The 19651-nt window shown below is 36.4% G+C and overlaps 1 protein-coding gene across 1 annotated transcript in view; it reads right to left on the bottom strand.

The window, feature by feature from the left end:
- The window catches only part of NCKAP5 (NCK associated protein 5), a 388757-nt gene that overhangs the window by 69756 nt on the left and 299350 nt on the right, over positions 1 to 19651 (bottom strand). The window contains exon 11 of the mRNA XM_005153771.3: positions 546 to 650. Coding sequence (XP_005153828.2) covers positions 546 to 650 — 105 coding nt within the window. The remainder of the gene's footprint in view (positions 1 to 545; positions 651 to 19651) is intronic.

Genomic DNA, 19651 nt, shown 5'->3' with positions numbered 1-19651 from the left:
GACACTACTATACTTCAAAGTCACACACAGGTTCAGTGCTCTGTTCTTGTCCTCTTTCCCCCCGTGTGACTTTTGTTTTCTAGGCTACTTTCCTCTTTGACAATGAAACATGAAAGCCACACTGGCTAACGTTTTGCCAAATAAGCACAAAACTAAGCCTATCTGAAAAAAAAATGCAGAGCCCATGAATTTTTAAAAGTTCATACATAATATATCATAAAAGTGGGATGAATAATACGGTGTATGGGCTTTAATAAAAAGCTCCTTGACCATTTCTCAGAGATTCTGAGATGTAATCAATACCCAAAAAGGTATACTGGGGACATTGCTAAGATTTATGCTTTTTTTGCACAGAGTGACACTATCTGCTTACTATATCAACTGAGGACACAATATTGAATTTTAGAGAACAGAAGAAATATTGTTATCTGCCTCAACAGTGTTTCAATTCAGAGCTCTGCTTTATGTCTCATCCCTGGCATCAGACTTCAGAGGCAAAAAGCAGGGTCTCAAATAAGGGGTACAAGGACAGCACAAAAACTCACGTGAATTTGAGCATCAGCAGTTCGAGACTGCATCAGGCTTCTGTTCCGTTCTACTTCTGAAAGCAAATCCCCAGATGAGAGGTCTAAGATGCATGAATGGAGTTTCTGGGGGAGCAGAAGGGAATGAGCAAAATATAAGCATTTGTGAAATATGCAGCAGATCAGCATTTCTAAAATTCCAAACTTTGCTGTTAAATTTCAAGGGAAAAGAAGACCTCAAGGTAAAAGAGGATTTGTTCTAATTTGAAACATTGCTCTTTGCGCTTACTTTGTCTAAGACTTCCTGTCTGCAAAACAGATCATTCTTTATCCAAAAGAAACTACTTTTTCTTCTAGTCACTGTTTTGCAACTTATCATTACTTCACATGCAACAATGACAAATGAATATAAGACCCACCATTATCCATAGAGTTTGACAGGTTTCAGGAAAAAAAGGCATAAAAATGAACTACAAAATTAACATTTATAAATCAATCAACATGTTAATGTTGTTTTAATTTTGAGCTGTTACACCTTGAGTGAATGATTGCAGAAGTGACCCTATTTTTAAACAGCATTGATCTGCTGAAGGCCTCCTTTGCACACATTTTAACTCAAAGTCATTACTGTCATCTGTTAGGAACAATTAATGTGAATAGAAAATAATTGCATTGGGGAACTAGGGGACTCAGAGGAATTTGTGCCTTAATATTCACATGCTGTTCGATTATAAACACAGTTCTTTTTTTCAGTTTTGTTTGGAAGGATGGAAAGCTGTGCCTTTTCCTCCATGTTCACCTGTATACTAATTACTAAGGCTTTCAGTGTGCATTAAGCCTGATTTGCTTTAATTGCAGTTTCAATAAAATCCATGGTTTATGTGAATGCTTTGGCCAATGACTTCAAAAGAATAAGCATCTGCAGTCCTGTCAGTCATTGGACCAACATATCATGTAGCAGGCAGCATGGATCTGACTCACAGCCCACTGAAATCAATAAAAAAGACTTAAAAAAACACAACCAAACAAAAGGACTTTGGATCAGGCTCTTTTCATTTCCCATTAATTCTCCAGGCTTGCAACATGAGAGACTACATCTACACCCTCCACAGCACCGGGACACTCAATTTGGAGGAACAAATGGAGCAGACCTGGCCAGGGTGCTTTCCAAGGGACACCCTGTGAAGGATGCAAACCATGGAGACTTGTTGAGGCTGCATGAGCAGTCCATTACCCTGTACATCCAAAAGGCTTGGTCAAAGAAGGAAAAGAAATTGTAGCACAAAAGCCCTTCCATGCTGAGCAGTAGCAGTAAGAAGACACTTTGCAGAACCCTGAAACACCAGTCACGCACAGTCTTATGCCCAGCTAATCCCCAGCCTGTTTTCTTGGTACCCACTGCAGAAATTTATCTGCTAGAGAACAAAGCAGGCACCATTCCTACAGCCTCTGTTATCTGCATGCTGCGCTTCATGCATCTATTTCAGGAAAACTACTTTTTTTTTTTTTAAATTTGGGAGCAACTTCTCAATATTTCCATATTCACCCAGGAGGTACTACCTGTTGCAGACAGATTATGGAAAATATTTTCAATGATCAATATTCTGTATAAACATATTTTGTCCAATATATTGTTGAATAGATTGAAATGCTAGAAGCACTCAGTATCAAAGACACTTTTCATTATACTATTTACTATATCCAGGCCCTGCATTTTGTAACATCAGCGATGTCTATCCCTTAGTTATTCAGTGTGCACCTTTTAAAGTGTTATTACTAGAGTTACTGTCAGGTATTTGTTCAAGATTAAAGCTCCAGGTAAAATGCATTCCCAAACTCACAGATTTACTGATTTAGTACACATGTTATTCTTGATAGTAATTCCAACTGCATCATTGAACCACCAGAAAATTCCACTGTTTTCAGTATTAGGACTCACTGATATTCTGAACAAGCAGTGTACTTGCTCTTTGCAAAGGAATTAACTACTTTCTCCAGTGAAACTAGTCACCTGATTTTTGCTTCCAGATATATCTTAGCAGAAGTTACTATAGCCCAATCTGAGCGTTAGAGATGATGACTGCAGACATGTGAAACGGATGAACATTTATACTTCAACATTTATTTTCCCAGAAAAAAGTGTTCTAGAAATATTGGCATAGGAGTTTTAGAGCTGTAAAACTGTCTTCTCTTTTTTTCAGCAAGGCATTTTTAATACTTCATTACTTAAATGGGAACATATATGCATCTCAATAAGGGAAATTAAATATACCCCTATAGCATCATCCAATGGAATTTAGCATGCTGCTGTTATTGCCCATATCAGACATAAGAGCAGAGATCAGCTCAACTGGAACAAGCAGAAAACAAACAATTATTGGCCAGTGATAAGATGTTGCCTAGCAAAGTGGGCTGTAAACGGCTCAGAATTCTGGGGGTCCCCCCACACTGGCTCAGTGACCAAAAGGGATGGGATGCACAGGGGTCATGCTGTTTTCAAATTACTACCAGTGTTAAACTCTATGACTCTATAAAACTGTCATAACAAAGGTGAATCAGCAGAATAAAATGAATAACAAAGAAGGAAAATGCATTCTCAAGATGTATAATGTGATTACATTTCTGTATCAAACAACAGATCATCACATTGGGAATATTCCCACACACACATATGCAAATAAACTAACAGACACACAGCCAGCACAATGACTAGCATTAACAAACAGCATAAGAAAGTTTGAGATCATTAATTAAATATAGTCACAAAGCACTGAAGCAAGTCATCCAATTACAAAAGAAAAATGATAAGAAAATTTTTTTTCTTTCATTTATGTTTTTCTTTCCTCCACTCCATTTTCTAATTAAAAAAATAGGAAAAACTCTACTATTTGTTAAAAACCTCATTAATGATCCATTTAAAATGAAGTAACAGATTGTGCTAACTATGCATCTTGTTTCTGATTTCTTCTCAGATATGCAAAACGTACTTTGTCCTTTATGGTTATTTTCAGATGACAGTCACATAACTAGATCAAGGAAATTAAAAATTGTATAGTATTAAAATCATTGTTGATGCTATTACGATGCAATGCAATGAAAGGAGAACAGCACAGAATGACTTTGACAGAAAACATTACATCAATTTAAATGAATAGTTATATATAAAACTGAGGAGTTACAACTATAAATCCAAGCCACCTGCCCCATTTTTTGGTGCCCTATATATAACAATAGGAAACTGAGCAGTATTTGTACCTGGTGGGGAACGTCTGGGCCTCTGTGAACACAGGAAGCACTGGGCTGCACAACAAAAACCATTATGGAAGTTAATACAGCATGCCCAGACAAATTTAAGTGGAAATTAGCCTCTACTGAGTACTGCCAGGGCAGACATGAAGTAAAACATTCTTAGCATGTTAGCTAGACTGGATCCATGCCCCTACAGAAAGTGGGTGCTGAGAGATACAGAAGCCTGGGCAGAGTAGGCCTCTCTGGCTGCTGGTGACCAGCAGCAAAAAGTTCCTTCTTCACCTGTGACACTGATGCAGAAAAAGCCTTGCCTTTTACGGCTCAATGTCAAGATTAACTCCTGAAATCCACATAAAAAATAAAACCAAAGTAACTGATAATTTAGGTGGAAAACTATTATATCAAGTGCAATAGGAAATACAATTATCTAGCAGGCAGATTATCAATCCATCAAATAGTAGGTCAGTTCCCCTTCCCCCCAAAGGCATCCTTATTAAGGCTTTCTAGGAAGATAAAAGAAGGTTACTACCTGCTGGCATGAGGCAATATTACAGAGAGACTCCCCTAACTATTCTGCTTCTTGACTGTATCTGTGCAGAATATCTATCAGTTCCCATCTCTTTTTATAAACATCTAATGGCCTGCAGCATTGCCGGCCGGAACAATTTTCAATGAATTATGACCAACTGTAACGGCTCTCCAATATTGGATGAGTTAATTGCTATTAAATCAATTGGCTTTGCTTTTCTCACATGAACCAAAGTCCATCATTCACAAAGAAGAAATCCTCTCTTGAGTCTAAGAAGACACTTTAATCCTAGTGCTCTGTGCCAGAGCTGTAAATGTTTGTTTGTTGTATGTGACCTCCTCCTATCTTGGCTGTTATCTCAGGCATCACACACCTGTACAGACTGCTCTCCTACATGACCTGACCACTGTAATTGGACTGCCAGGGAATACCTTTTCTGTAGCCTTCACACTACTTGTTTTTAATAATTCTCTGCACAAAGAAGATTCCCCTAAAGTCCACAACAACAGCAACACCACTGCTCCAATTCCACCCTTGTTGTACCAAATGAGTTACATCCTAGTAATTCCACCAAACCCATGCAAAATAATGTGCCACACAAGAAGAGTGCTGATACGGTCATCTCTTTACAGGTGTAATAGAGGCTCATGATAGAAAAAAGCTCTTTCTAGCTGATTTTTTTTCCCAATCATCTGACCTGTCTCACTTTCCTGTTTCCTTTTTCATCTTTAACTCTTATATCCATCAGAAGCAGACTGCAGCTATGAATTAATCACATATTAATCTATGATGAGCTTTAGTTTCAAAGGTCTTACAGAAATAGTACTCTGCACTACATTTCCATTACAGCATGGAAGACAGCAGACTAAAAAAGAAAAAAAATATTATTAGGTATGCTATTTACATAGTATTAGTTTAGTTTATGCAGAAATACAATTTATACAAAAATACTAAATCCTGATTTTTTTTTAGGCCTTAGATACATTGCAGAGGGATGCTTAGCTGGAAGTGACAGAACACTTATTCCATCAGAACTTACCTAGATTAAGAACATGCACTGCTCAAAGTATGAAATGAGAACTTCTTATACACTAAATACTCTGAAATAAGGAGAAAGTTAAGTATTTTTAAGAAAAAAAAGATTTTTGTATTTCTGCACAGAAGTAAACAGTTAATGTGATTTTTTGCGTGCCAGTTCTGGGAATAAAATATGGCCATACAGGCTTCATAGTAACATCATATAGGTCTATGTCTCTACATTTTCACAAGTGTGTTAAAAACAGACCAAGCTTTAAAGGATATGGAAATAAGAAAACAACTGTCAGTCTGGGGAAGGGAGGAGGAGTTCAGCATTTTCAAAGGAAGAAACACTAAGTTAAGATACTAACTTTTCTTGCCCTCAGCATTTGGGTAGCATTCTGAGTCCATGTTCAGGTTCCCTTGTAGTAACAGGACAACACAACAATTCTCGATTTATATATTTTGTTTATAAAATGTTACATGTTTACAGGTTTGTCTATTTGAGATTATTCTGCAACAAATATTCAGACTTGTATTTTCACTTGCACATAGAGCAACCATGACCAGTCAATCTGTACTAGTGCACTTCCATAAGCACCAAAAACAAAATGGCAAAGTATCAGCAAAGCATGGGAGTAAACAGAGGTTCACTACAGCTCTCTTCCTGCCCTCTTCTGTTGCTTCAGAAGATCCCCTAGAAAAAGTGAATAAAGATCTGCAGTATGGGTAACAGGAGTTAGTCTGAAGAGACATCTAGGAGAACATGCAATGCGCAGACTACTTTTTAGGTAACTCCTTTCTCCAACTGTTGGAGCTAAAATTTGAGTGAGGAACTAACAGCCTTTGAACATTTAAAACACACCTTCCTTACCAAAAATAAATATATGCTCATAATTTCTTAGACCTTTAGAAGCTACTAATATACCTCTGTGCAGGCAAAACATGTAACTTCTGATCGTAAACTTAAAGTATCACACTAAGCTATTTTTTTCTACTTCTCTGTTGCTACAGACCAAGCAGTTAAAAAAGATATGCGATAGCTGGCAAAAGTGTGCAACACGCAATGTCATACACCTCAGTCTGGAACAGGCAAAACAACTCAGAAGTTTTATACACCACTGTATTTAGTACCAACATGCATGTTGTCTTTCATATTTAATATCTGGTTATATGCTAAGGTTTGTCTGACAGGGTAACTACAATTAATTTGTGCTGTATACTGCTGCTAGGGTTCTCAACAGCTGTATCACAGGAGATTTACCACTATAGCTACAGTATTTATTTTTGGTGGAATGAGGTGGTTAATACACAGTAAGTGAACCCCAGGATAAATCTTACAGTGGCATGAGCAGGCAGTTGGAGACTGCTATTTATTGGTCTTACCTACAGCTATGTTAAATATAGGAAACAATCATAAACATGCAGTATTGCTCAGTGGTAGAGCAGGAAGTTATGCATAAAATGAATATTAAAGGATTAACTGTAGAATACATTTCAGTAAGCTAAATCAGTTCTTAGCACAAAAAAAGAAAATTTACAGCTATTCCAGGAATTTCAAGTCAAGTGGATTTTGATTTTCCATTAATTTAATAAAAATACTTCCATGAAACTTCCATTTTCATATTTCCCATTTGTTTTTGTTGGTTTTCACTCCTACTAGGCTGACTTTGCTAAAAAACCTAGAAGCCTTGTGATACAGAAGATGCTAGACTTCAAATTCAAACCCAGTATTAATAGCGGTTTGTCAAGTTCTACTGGCAAATGCTCCAGGCAAGTTTACTGAGACTTAATCGACAACACCCAAGACAAAGTACATAGGTATGATATTACAAACATTTGTATACAAGATTAGGGTGCAAAAACTACATCAGCAAATCCTGTTAACAAGGCAAATCCAGCACAAAAAAATAAAACAAAGGTTTCATTTGCATCTGTCTCAGATTTTCTGGGCTTGCGGCTCTCCATTATTATTAAGCCATCCAGAGATGGTAAAAAAAACAGTAAATTAGATTCCAGAGTAACTCAGGTTAGAAACTTACATCCTAGGGTATAAATTGGGAGGTATTAAGCACATATTTAATGCATAAACATAAATAACATAATCTCTCTGTATTCTTCAGAGAGTTTGCAGCATTAACGTAAGCCTAAAATTATGCCTGTTCCAAATCTCTTAGTTTTATTAATTTTTATAAACTGCTTTAAATAAAAGTTACATTAAAAGACATAAAGTAATATTCCCTGATCCTACTTTTCATTTTATAACTCTATCAGTGTTTTCAAGCTCTGAGACTTCAAAGTGTTAGTTCTCATTTTAATAACGCTATGGTAGGACTCTGTAAATATTGCAATAATAATAAAATGAGCTAATTTAATTTCTTAGGAAAATGTCTGTATAAAGTTCCCTGTGGTTTGTAATTACTGTAAAGTCGACAGTTTACATCAGTGATTCGGTAATCAGCTAGTCAGAATGTAAATAATTAATGAAATAAATGTTTTCAGTGTTTTTGCTCATGGAAGACTCCTTGGAGTATGGTAAACCAGCAGTTTTATGAGAATAATATTGCAGAAGAGTTAAGCCTTTTCTTGAGTACATATTTGTATATATTGTTTCTTCATAATTTGGGTCAAAACAGTAAATGCTTTTAGTAAATGCCCTTCTATTGATCTAATACTAATTACTATGTTAATTCCACTACGCTAAATGAGTGCCAACATTATGCAGGTGCTAGGAAGTACTGGAACATCAGAGAATGTATTCACAAACATTTCAGCATGGTCAGAATCAGTTTAGGAAACAACTTTATACTGAACACCTGTGACAAGGAAGAACTATACCATTAATCTTCTAAGGCATGGCTTACACATGCTGTCTATACATTAGCAGTAAAAAAGTGGACTGTTTTTTATTATTTCACTGTTTTAAGAAATGCTTTAACATGAAAGCACAGATGAAAAGTACTGATGTTTCAGTCTCGCTTGTACAACAGACATCGCATTATCAATCATTATCTGCTTAAATACTACTCACTAATTTCAACTTGCTGCTAAATTGGTGATGGTAAGAGAGTCAGTAATAATCCTGGTAGCACAACACAATTTTGGTCTGTTTTCGTGATTCCTGCAGTTTAAAATTCATTTTCACGTTCACTTTCTGACTATGCCCCAAAATCATCTAAAGGAATTAGGCAGAACTCAGTACGATCTTGTTATTGACATTTATGTTGATCGATGTTGTCTCTTACAGAATTGGAATCTACAGATCAATTCCCTTATTAGATTCGTTCTCAGTGCTGCCATGATCATTTTATCACAGAAGCTGCTGCCATCAAATGCTGCTTTATCACTTTATAATGGGATAAGCTGAAGCTTTCCTCTAGCATATAGATGGAAATGAAAACTGTCTGCGCTCTAAATATTTCTTTCGCAGATTTTCAAAATACCCTTATTAACTGCATACATCTATTTTAAAAGCTATTTTAAACTCAATTTACCTAAGCAGTAATCATTTTGTTCCACAACAAAATTCCAGTTTTCAGGGTGGTAAAAAAAAAAAAGGCTAACATTGGAGACTGCCTTGGATCTGCTAATAGCTTTCTTCCTGCAGAGCCTGTGAGTCAGATGATAAAAAAAAAAGAGACAAAGAATGAAGAAACAGAAGAACTAAAAAGGTCTCAGGAATGGTAAATGGTATTATATGAACACACAAACACATATGCAAACACTCAACAAGCACACAGAACAAATACATACACAAGGGTCACTGCAAGTACTTTGTCTGGTTTTGAAAATATGAATTGCTGTGGTATTTTTTAGAGTGGTATTACGGCTCCTATTGAGAGGGGAGTTCATCACATAAATTTAAATCTCCGATAAAATAAATTAGCTTTTTTATTGCCATGTTGAACTATGGGGCTATGATTGTTATGTATTGCTACAATATAAGTCTTAATAGCATTTTAGCCCTGTGGTGGTCAAACAGAAACCATTTCAAACCTTCTAAAGGCTATTAAAACATGTGCAGATGTCTGGAAAATTAATACTATTATCTAATTCTAACCTTTTGCCTGTAGGAGGAAAAGGAGAGAGAAAGCTCAGCGATGTTTTAGATCAATACACAGCAACTGAGAAGGATAAGCACTGTTTCACATGGAATTTTATTGGCTGTGAACAGGTGATTCAAGTGAACAGATTCATCCTTATTTGGATCTTACTGACATAATTCTTTTACTCAGAAGAATAATTTAAGAAATATGAGCATCATTTTTACAGTCCTTCCTCTCTGCTGTTTCCCAAGGTCCAGCAAGTTAGAGATGGGAAAGGTTCATTCATTTAAATGACAGGAGCAGGAATTTGTCAAGGTTAATGTTGAATAAGCCATATTTTCCTTCCCTCAGTATTATGCATTTAGAGAGCATCATCATCCCTCCTCTTTCTTTTTTTTTTTTTAATATTGTTGAAATATCAGATGGACTGAGGAGTTTAAAAGTAGGAAGGATTTTAAGAAATGCTTTTATCATTAGTTTAAGGCTTTTCTCTCCAAATCTAATGCATTGTTTTTGGCTCTAACAATAATTTCAAATAAGGAATGACTTTTTAGGAAGATTTTCTTTAATACCTGGAGCACAGTACTTCATTCTACCCTTGTTTCCTCAAAGCACTTACCTCAGGTATTGTTTAGAAAGAATAAGTGAGCAGATTCCCAGCTGGTAAGAATTACTGGCTTCACTTCTTTTACTGAAATTGAAAGAATTTTTGCCAGCTCAGGAACTGTACCATAGACTTCCTTAACTTTTGCCGCTTTTCAGAAATAAAGCTTCTAAAAGGTCACTGTGTACATATGTTGTGGTATTTCATTCTGGAAAGTATCAAATCTGACTACAAGACTTCCAAATTGCAGATCAAGTTCTGCAACATTTATTCTGGTAGACAAAAATCACAAGGCTTGTGTGCAGGACAAAGTATGATCCTAATGATCTGAACCAGCACCTCAAATCCTGGCTTCAGTCCTCTGTAATTACAATGACCTTTTCTGGAGTGAGAAACTACACAAGGATTTTGCAATCAGCCTGGCCATGCAAGTACAGCTGAAACACAGGAGAGGTGGGACAGCCAGTGCTGGTACCAACAAGGAGGATGCACCATATTGTATGATATGAAGATACAGACCTGCATTCCGCATATTCATTTCTAACTCAATCCTACTGCTGTAGCCAGGCAGAAAATGCCATAAAAAAGAAAATTGTCAGTCATTGCTCCTGGGCCAAACTATGCTCTTAGAATAATAGAATCATAGAATAGTTAGGGTTGGAAAAGACCTTAAGATCATCTAGTTCCAACCCCCTGCCATGGGCAGGGACACCTCACACTAAACCATGTCACCCAAGGCTCTGTCCAACCTGGCCTTGAACACTACAAGGGATGGAGCATTCACAACTTCCCTGGACAACCTGTTCCAGTGCCTCATCACCCTAACACGAAAGGATTTCTTCCTTATATCCAATCTAAACATCCCCTGTTTAAGTTTGAACCCGTTACCCCTTGTCTTGTCACTACAGTCCCTAATGAATAGTCCATCCCCAGCATGAACTGATGTAGAGCTGAGAGTAACCATATTTCTAATTAGTGTCAAGATTTCCTAAGGACCATTTAGGGGAATAAATTTAAATGAGTCTCTAAAATACAGTGCTAATCTCAGATTCATGTTCACATGGTAAATATCTATAATGCATAGTCATTGAGACTAGACCTGTGCCTGTATCTACTGTACATGAAAAAGCATACAAGGCTTGTTTAGAGAAAAAAAATTGAGTTCACAGTAAGCAATGGAAACTAAAAAAAAAGAAAAATAAATTGATTGAGCATTTCTGCTTTTAAAATATGACTGAATAAAAAAACTTACGATCAAAACACTGCAAAAGTAAGTAGTTCATCTCTGAAACTGTATACCAGAAAGATGAACTGAAGAGTGGTGTATATTTGAGAATTCTAAAGCACTGATATTAATTCAAGATGCCATTACTTTGGCAGTCTGGTTTCCATACTTCTAATGCAGTAAGATGGAGTTTAATTCTTAATGTTGAAAATGCCCTTGTAATGCACACAGGACACAGACAAATCACTGCTCCTCCCTGTGCCCAGACATTGGATAGTGAGTAATGAAACATGGCTTGCTCACATCCACAGGAAGAAATGAGCATGAATGCAATCTAAAAATGCTAAAAATACGAAGAGAATAAAGTCTGTCAATATCACACTGTTAAAGATTTAATGACAAGGGAAACTTTTCCTTTTAGCTTGTCCTTATCAAGAGAGATACCCAGATGGTAATTCAAGAGTTAAGGCACTAATGGACTCTTCAGTTTCACTAAGAACCTACGTGCTGATTTTATCTTGCAATACAGTATTTCACATTCTCAGCGAAGTCAACAGAGACCTAGTCAATAGTGTCATGGCCTTTGGATGAGGATTTGAATCGTACCAGTATCCAAACCATCATTAAAGAAGACAGGTCGTTTGGGAAACAAAGGAGAGCATTAGTAAAATTCAATAGTAAAAGATGGGGTCGGTTCAGTAGGTGTTTTATGATTCATTATGAATACCATTTTATTCTACTTCTTCTTTGTGCAGTATCCATAGGAGTATACAAAACATAAAGTGTATCACAGGAAAATGATTTTTTTCATAACAGAAAATACCTAATGAGTAATCTTAAGTGCTAAAACCCACTTAGCATAATGTTAGTTTGATTGATTTGATGGAATGTGTAATTTAAAATTACCAGGAAATTACACTGATGTGATATAATCTGAACAGCTTAAATGTTACCAAGCAGAGTACTTATTGGCACACCAATTTTAAGTAAAAGAGCTGTAATTCCATATTGCTTCATGTTTGAAGTGCCACTAAAATAACAGTATATCCCACAGTTATAAAGTAAAATGTAAACGAAGTCTTATATGTATTGAATGCAATAAAAGATGAAATTGATCCTTTATCCATTTTTGTTTCATATACACACTTCTGCATAGTTATCTCTCACTTTGGTTTCAAAGTCTTAACAAAACAAAAGTTAACTATATACTTAACTCCATTAGTACAATAAGAAAATGACATATCCTTAATAATAATGGTTATATTTCTACACTGCTTTAGAATTTCAATAGATTCCCACTTTACCGCAACAAGAAGCCGTCCTCTGAATCTCTGAATCATTCAATTATATACATTTTTTGGTATTTCATTTGGGAGTTACAGAGTGTGAAATATGCACTGTGATGAGAAATCAATTATCTAGCACACCTGTGGTCTGTGCATGTTATATTTAAACAGGGCATGCAGTGGATACTATTTTATTCCACCATGAAATCCAAACTGGGAAGGCTTTAAAAGCTGACCTGATAAGATGAACTTGCCCTTTTATATATAGCACATGGTTTGTACTTACTATATCACATACTGGATAACATTAGAACAAATCCATGCTAATTTTTGCTATCCAAACGTCAATGAGAAAGATTTTTTTCTATTTAGAAAGGAAACTTCAATGAATGACCCTTGACGTGCTGTGGTACAGAATATCCCTTAGGCTAGTTTGGGTGAGGTGTTCTGGCTCTACTTCCTCCTGGCTTTCCAAGTCCCTTTTCACTGGCAGAGCATGAGTCTGAAAAATCTTTGATTGGGGTAAGCATTACTTAGCAACAACTGAAAATATCAGTGTGTTATCAGCATTGTTCTGAGAAGAGTCAAAAACACAGCACTGCACCGGCTACTAAGAAGAAAAATAACTGTTACAGCTGAACCCAGGACACTTAAATACACTAAATATATATCTATATCTATAAAAAATGTTTAAACTTCAAACCTAGAAAAATACCAGACAAAAACATGGATCTGTTGGTTATAAAAGACAGAGCAGGCTGAAAAAGCATCCAACAGGTTAAGCATTGTTATAGGTTAGATTTAACTTCATGGAATAAAAAAACATATCTTTTTAACACTTACTGTAAATTTGAAGCACAGGGCAATTTTGGAAAGGAGTATAGCAATATTGTTTTGTACTATGGAATTCCTTCCTTTTTTCTTCCATTTATTCTGATACTGAATGTACACGATAATGGGAAAAACCATGAAAAACATTCTTGTACTTAATAACTCTACCCCTATACTTGCTTAGGGCTTCAAATATCATATTGGATTCCTGCCATCATGTGTATCATCACTGAAAATAAAAATCTATGCATAAAATAAAGAGAAATCTATGGTTCACCCAGTGTCAGCTGCATATTTTTCTTTGTCTAAAAACGAAAAGGCAGTAAAATCTTACTTTTGTTGTTAAGGCCTGTCACATCAGCATAGCCTCAAGGTTTCCTTCACACATGCTTACTCTGAAAAACTGTTTTTGCTCTTCAGAAAAAACATCTATATATTTCTTCAGAACTTAAAAATAAAAAAAAGACTGCTGTGTTCAATCAAAATCATTCATGAAAGCTTCACCAAAGATCACTTGTGTCTTTCCTAAAGATTATTTGCTCATTTGATTTACTGTTTTTGGTATCGCTTTAGAAATTTATCATGGGGATAATGGAAAAAGCTCATTTTAAATTTGCTATCTAAAAATATATATATTTAAATTGTATCCCAAAATGGTCAAGGCCAGGTTGAAAGGGGATTTGAGCAACCTGGTCTAGTGGGAGATGTCCCTGTCCATGTCAGGGTGGCTGGAACTAAATGATCTCTATGGTCCCTTCAACACAAACCATTCTACAGTTCTGTGATTCTGATATGGAAAGCCTTTCAGGGCTCTCCTTGGGAACCTCTCAAGACTAGTTGAAGTACTTGGACATTAGAAATTCTAGCAGCTGGGAGTAAATTTGTCTTAAAAGCATTATCACTCTCATCAGATCTATATTTCCAGTGAGCTTTAGCTTTCTTTTTGTTTGAGAGCAAATTGGTAGGAATTTAGGTACTGAAATAAGGGACAACAGTCTGACAAGAAAAGAAGCAAACAAAATACAAATTGTAGATGGAGGAGATCTATCAGATCAGTTGATCTAAATCCCTCATAATAAAATACTGTTCTCCACTGAACCTCTAGCTGTTCTAACTGTTCTTTGTTTTTCTTTAGTTTTAAATGTTGTAAAGGATACTGCCCTACCTCTCCTCTTATATATCACACCACGGTATAGAAGAAAATTTTTTGTGATGTTATTTTGTCAGCCTGGATTAGGTTTAGATCCAGCAAATAATTTTAGCAAACATTTTATTTTAGGAATGAAAGTTTTACACTTTCCTTAGTGAAAAAAGAGCATGCTTGGATTTGCTGTGTTAGAGAATGGTGTCCTTCAGGGACAAGGAAAGCCATCTCGGCTACTTCACTCAAGGGATCTCATAAAGCTTCTTGGACATCTACACACCATGGCTGTGATTTACACATGAGTATAAGTCCCCATGACTAGAGATGGCCTGTAGAGAGCCACTGTGGCAGATGATATCCAATGATTCTCAGTGCTCTTCCAAACATCTGCCTATCTCAGGTCCTCCTTCCAGACCTGGCTGGGTATCAGATATCCACCCTAATTCCTTCAGGTATTATGTTGCTGCTGTTCATTCAGAACTAGGTCATATGGCTTAGGGAGATTAGATGAAATTTCTTTGGAGGGGGGATATTTCCTTTCCTTCTCTCATAACTGACTTTGGTCACCCATTCATCTAACCAGTAGGCTTTAGTGAATACTTGAATTCTGGATTGTTTTCTCAGCACATAATTGGAGCTGCAAACATGACAATTAAGAAATACGGTTTATAATGTATTATTACATGTTGATGATGTAAACTGAGACGAAATACAGAGATTCGAAGCTGTGTATTTCTGTCTTATCTGATATTATTGGTGAGTGAAGACGTGACAGAAATAGAAAGCAGGTACCAGTTTACTGGGATAATGCAAGACTAAAAATTATGACATCAGCATCTTCACATGAAGAAATATTCCTTTAATTTGTTCTTGAAAATCTCAAAAATCTTTAAGTGTTCATTAGTAGGCCACTATCTAATCCTGTGTATCTCCTGAGATACACAGAAGTATTCTTATCACTTCACACTGCTACAAGACTGGATGCTCTTTCCTGGGACAGGATATTCATGACAGGAATTGTGAACCTTTGGTAACCTTGAGCTAGAGAAAGCACTGCAGCAGGGCTGTGGCCTGAAATATTTTGAGAGCTGCAAACGGTGTAAAAACCACCACCTCACTCCTTAATAGGTGTTCGTCTGGCAATGCAATTCTTGGATAAAGTTTAATGTACTAGTTTAAACTTAATATATGTCAAACCTCCTTTAGATTTATGTGATTACCTTTTTGTCTATTGATAAAGTCCTTGAGATTGAGGTAGCTTTTAAGAAGTTTTCCACTACTGCTGAAACAATTAGCAGACCTGAGATTAATTTCTCCTTCAAGCCACCAGTCCCGATTTCTGAGAAAGTAAATATCACTACAGATACTGCTACACCTGATTTATATGTTTACTGAGAAGGAAAAGCCAGTTTGTTCTGAAACTGAAACTTTTCAGAAGCTTTGCAGATGAGAGTACCCTGAGAATCTGATGGATACAAAAGAACAAATGTGAAGTAAAGAAATAAGCAGGTCAACTGCAGGAGTTTCAAAACTTTAAATACAATTTGCTGATCTTGGTCTCAAGTCTGCCTGCTCTCTGAAGAGCCTGGAGGCACAAGGCAGGAGTAGTAGCTGGCTTCTGTGAGATGGGAATTATACTGCTGCTCAGTGTATAATGATCCAGTTATTGAAATATACTTTGGACTACTGACAAACTGTTTTCAAATAGTGCACAAAGATCTTTAGCTTAATTTCAAAGCCACAAATACCTACTTTCTGAAATACTTAATCTATCTGATTGCTGTAAACGCAACTTCACTTTTAACCTCTGCATTCAGACATCATCATACCTAATAATGTCTGAACCAGAGGTCAGATTCAGACTCTGCGGCTAGATATTCCATCTCCTTTTATCAGATTTTAGGGCAATTAATTGCCTTCTTTTTCTTCCCATATATTATAATGTCGCTGGTGCAATTCACCCCTTCCTGCTAAGTTGTACAATTCCCATCGAAGGACATACAGCTGTACTCTGTCTTGTATGTCAGGATATAGCTGTCAGGTTATTAAAAAAGCTAGTATCAATGCAGTCATAACAAAGCAGCTATTACTTAAAATGTCCTGAGAATTCAGTGAACTGTGCTGTAGCATTCTAGAAAAAAATTTAGACATAAAATTAAACAATATGGATGGTCCATGAGTACTAAACTAAACTAATCTAGCCAGAGAAACACATGAGACAATAGATGCTTGAAGAGTCCTACCTGCTTTGTTCTGGGATTGATAAAGTATAATTTTTATGATAGAAATAAAATGGCTATGAAAATATAGTTTAGGATCAGAGGTACTGTAAATCTTATGACTAGAAATATTATTTTATACTTTCTCAACTAGGAAAAATTTATTACTTCTTTAATCAAATAAATCAACTCAATAAATGCTGCTACTTAGAATAATAGAATCATAGAATAGTTAGGGTTGGAAAAGACCTTAAGATCATCTAGTTCCAACTCCCCTGCCATGGGCAGGGACACCTCACACTAAACCATGTCACCCAAGGCTCTGCATTGAATACCACTAGGGATGGAGCATTCACAACTTCCCTAGACAACCTGTTCCAGTGCCTCATCACCCTAACAGGAAGTAGTTACACAAGTCCAGGTAGATGACATCAACTGCTCTACCCCTGTCCATCGCTTCTGTAGCCCCATCATAGAAGGCCACCAAATTGGTCAGGCGGGATTTCCCCTTAGTGAAGCCATGCTGGATGTCACCAAGCACCTCATTGTTTTTCCTGTGCCTTAGCATGCTTTCCAGGAGAACCTGCTCAAGATTTTGTCAGGCACAGAGGTGAGACTGACTGCTCTGTAATTCCCCGGGTCATCCATTTTCCCCTTCTTGAAAATGGGGGTTATATTTCCCTTTTTCCAGTTGTCGGGAACCTCACCTGACTGTCATAATTTTTCAAATATGATGGCCAGTGGCTTAGCAACTTCATTTGCCAGCCCCTACAGGACCCACGGATGGATTTCACCAGGTTCCATAGACTTGTACACATTCAGGTTCTTAAGATGGTCTTGAACCAGGTCCTCTCCTACAGTGGGCCTAGGGTCTTCTTTACTTGCCACTTTTCAACACCTTTCACTAATGGTTCCTCACATGCTTCATAAAAAGTCTGCAACAACAGCTTTCTGGGTGAAAAGTTAAAGCAAGACATCATCCATGGGACCAATTCAGCTTACAAACACATTGAATTTATGTAAACAGAGATAACAAAATATAAACAAATTATGGCAATATCTATGAGAAGGCAAACCCTGACCCCTGTTATCATTAGTAACTTTCTACAAGTCTACATTGTTGTAATAGAAGGATATTTAACATCAGAAATTGGTTCAATGTCATTAGTTATATTTTCAAGCATGAGTAAAAAGAGGGCTAACAAGGAGAAAGATCTGTGAAAAGATCTGTCTCAAAACTGAGTAGTCCATACCCAACTACAAAACAAGTCTACAAGATGCCAAATCTAAGAAATGAAAGAGCCCTCTAATTTGGTGATTTCAGTAAAGTTTCTCTGAAGAAAACAGTACATCATTTAGAAAAAATAAGGCAAAGACAGAAATATAGTGATATTGACATTTGCATTTAAAAATAATTCATAGCTGCTGTACATGGGCAAAGCAGAAGTGCTAAGTTTCATTTAAGACTTCTTACTCCTACTCTTGTATCTTCTCTTTGGATTTTCTTATCCCTTCAGCAACCGTCTGTATATCACCTCCACAGATTTCTCTCTTCACTTCCAATAAGTTTTGCTATACTCAAATTTAAATCTTAGTCTGTCTATTATTCCCAAGTATTTCTCCCACTTGCAGATGAAATATAAAGTGGTTCACTAAAATGGAGCTCCCAGTTTTCTTTCCCAAACCCCTCTTGCTAAGACAGGCAGAATTTAATCAATTTTTAGCAACCACATGAAAAAATGAAGGCTGCTCGGACAGAAATTGCTCTTCTGTGCTAGCTTTTAACTATGACTATTGCTCTTCCTCAGAGGGTTCTGAGACAGAAACACTTTTCCTAGGCTTCAACATTTTAAGAAAGCTGCTTCAGAGAGAAGACTGCCTGAATAATTATTTATTTATTTATTTTTAAAAAGAGGTGATCAAGCTCCTCCTTATTTATCTACCCTAATACTGGCTCTGTAAATCGGACACTTCAGCTTGAAAGAATGTCCCCAGAAAGATAGGGTAGCTTTTAAAATTGTTTACAGTCCCAAAGAGGTGACAAAAAAAGCCCAAGTTATCTCTTTCTCCACCTTACATTTTGCAGAGACTGCATTACTTAATCTTTTCATGATGGAAGTGACATATCCCCTGTTTCACACCCTACAAGCAGTAAGCACACAAAAATTTCTAGTAGTAAAGAACTTACATAGAATCACTGAATGGTTTGGGTTGGAAAGAACCTTAAGATCATCCAGTTCCAACCCCCCTGCCATAGGCAGGGATACCTCACACTAAACCTTGTCATCCAAGGCTCTGTCCATCTGGCCTTGAACATTGCCAGGGATGGAGCATTTATCACTTAGAGGAAGCAGTTCCAGTGCCTCACCACCTTCACAGTGAAGAACTTCTTCCTTATATCTAACCATGGCAATATATATAATCACATGTCTCAAGAAGACACACATATTTCATTTAAAACATTATTAGACTCTTCAATTTCCTAAGTACTTAAACTTCTCGTAAATGCATGAAAATGTAATATTTTTAATAACATTTTCACAGCAGCAGTCATAAACACCTTACTACATGTGTTTCCTTTGTTATTGTTTTCGTTTTTAAATTGGTAGTAATAAGTTTGTCTTTTCAATTGTGTGAGAAGCATGAGTTAAAACAATAGAGTGATATTGGTCTGGTATACAGGCCATTACCCTGCAGTCAAATTCAAAACACTGGTATCAATCTTTCATTGAAAAAAATGTGAGTAATTTGATTCCTAAGAAGACAAATGAATCATGGTATATTTGCTCAAAACCAAATATACAAAAAAATACAAGTCTTCTAATGTCAATTACAGAATAATTCGATAGTAACAGACAACCACATCACAGAGTCAATATGCAGAAAAAGCAACTGGTATTATAATTTTTTTGTTTAGCTCATACCCTCTTCTACAGCATTCTTCAAAAACTGTAATTATACTGAGTGTGAATACTCC

This window comes from Melopsittacus undulatus, chromosome 4 (genome assembly GCF_012275295.1).
Source record: "Melopsittacus undulatus isolate bMelUnd1 chromosome 4, bMelUnd1.mat.Z, whole genome shotgun sequence".
NCBI lineage: Eukaryota > Metazoa > Chordata > Aves > Psittaciformes > Psittaculidae > Melopsittacus > Melopsittacus undulatus.
The sequence above is the reverse complement of the archived record's forward strand: the minus strand, read 5'-3'. Positions and strand labels throughout refer to the sequence as shown.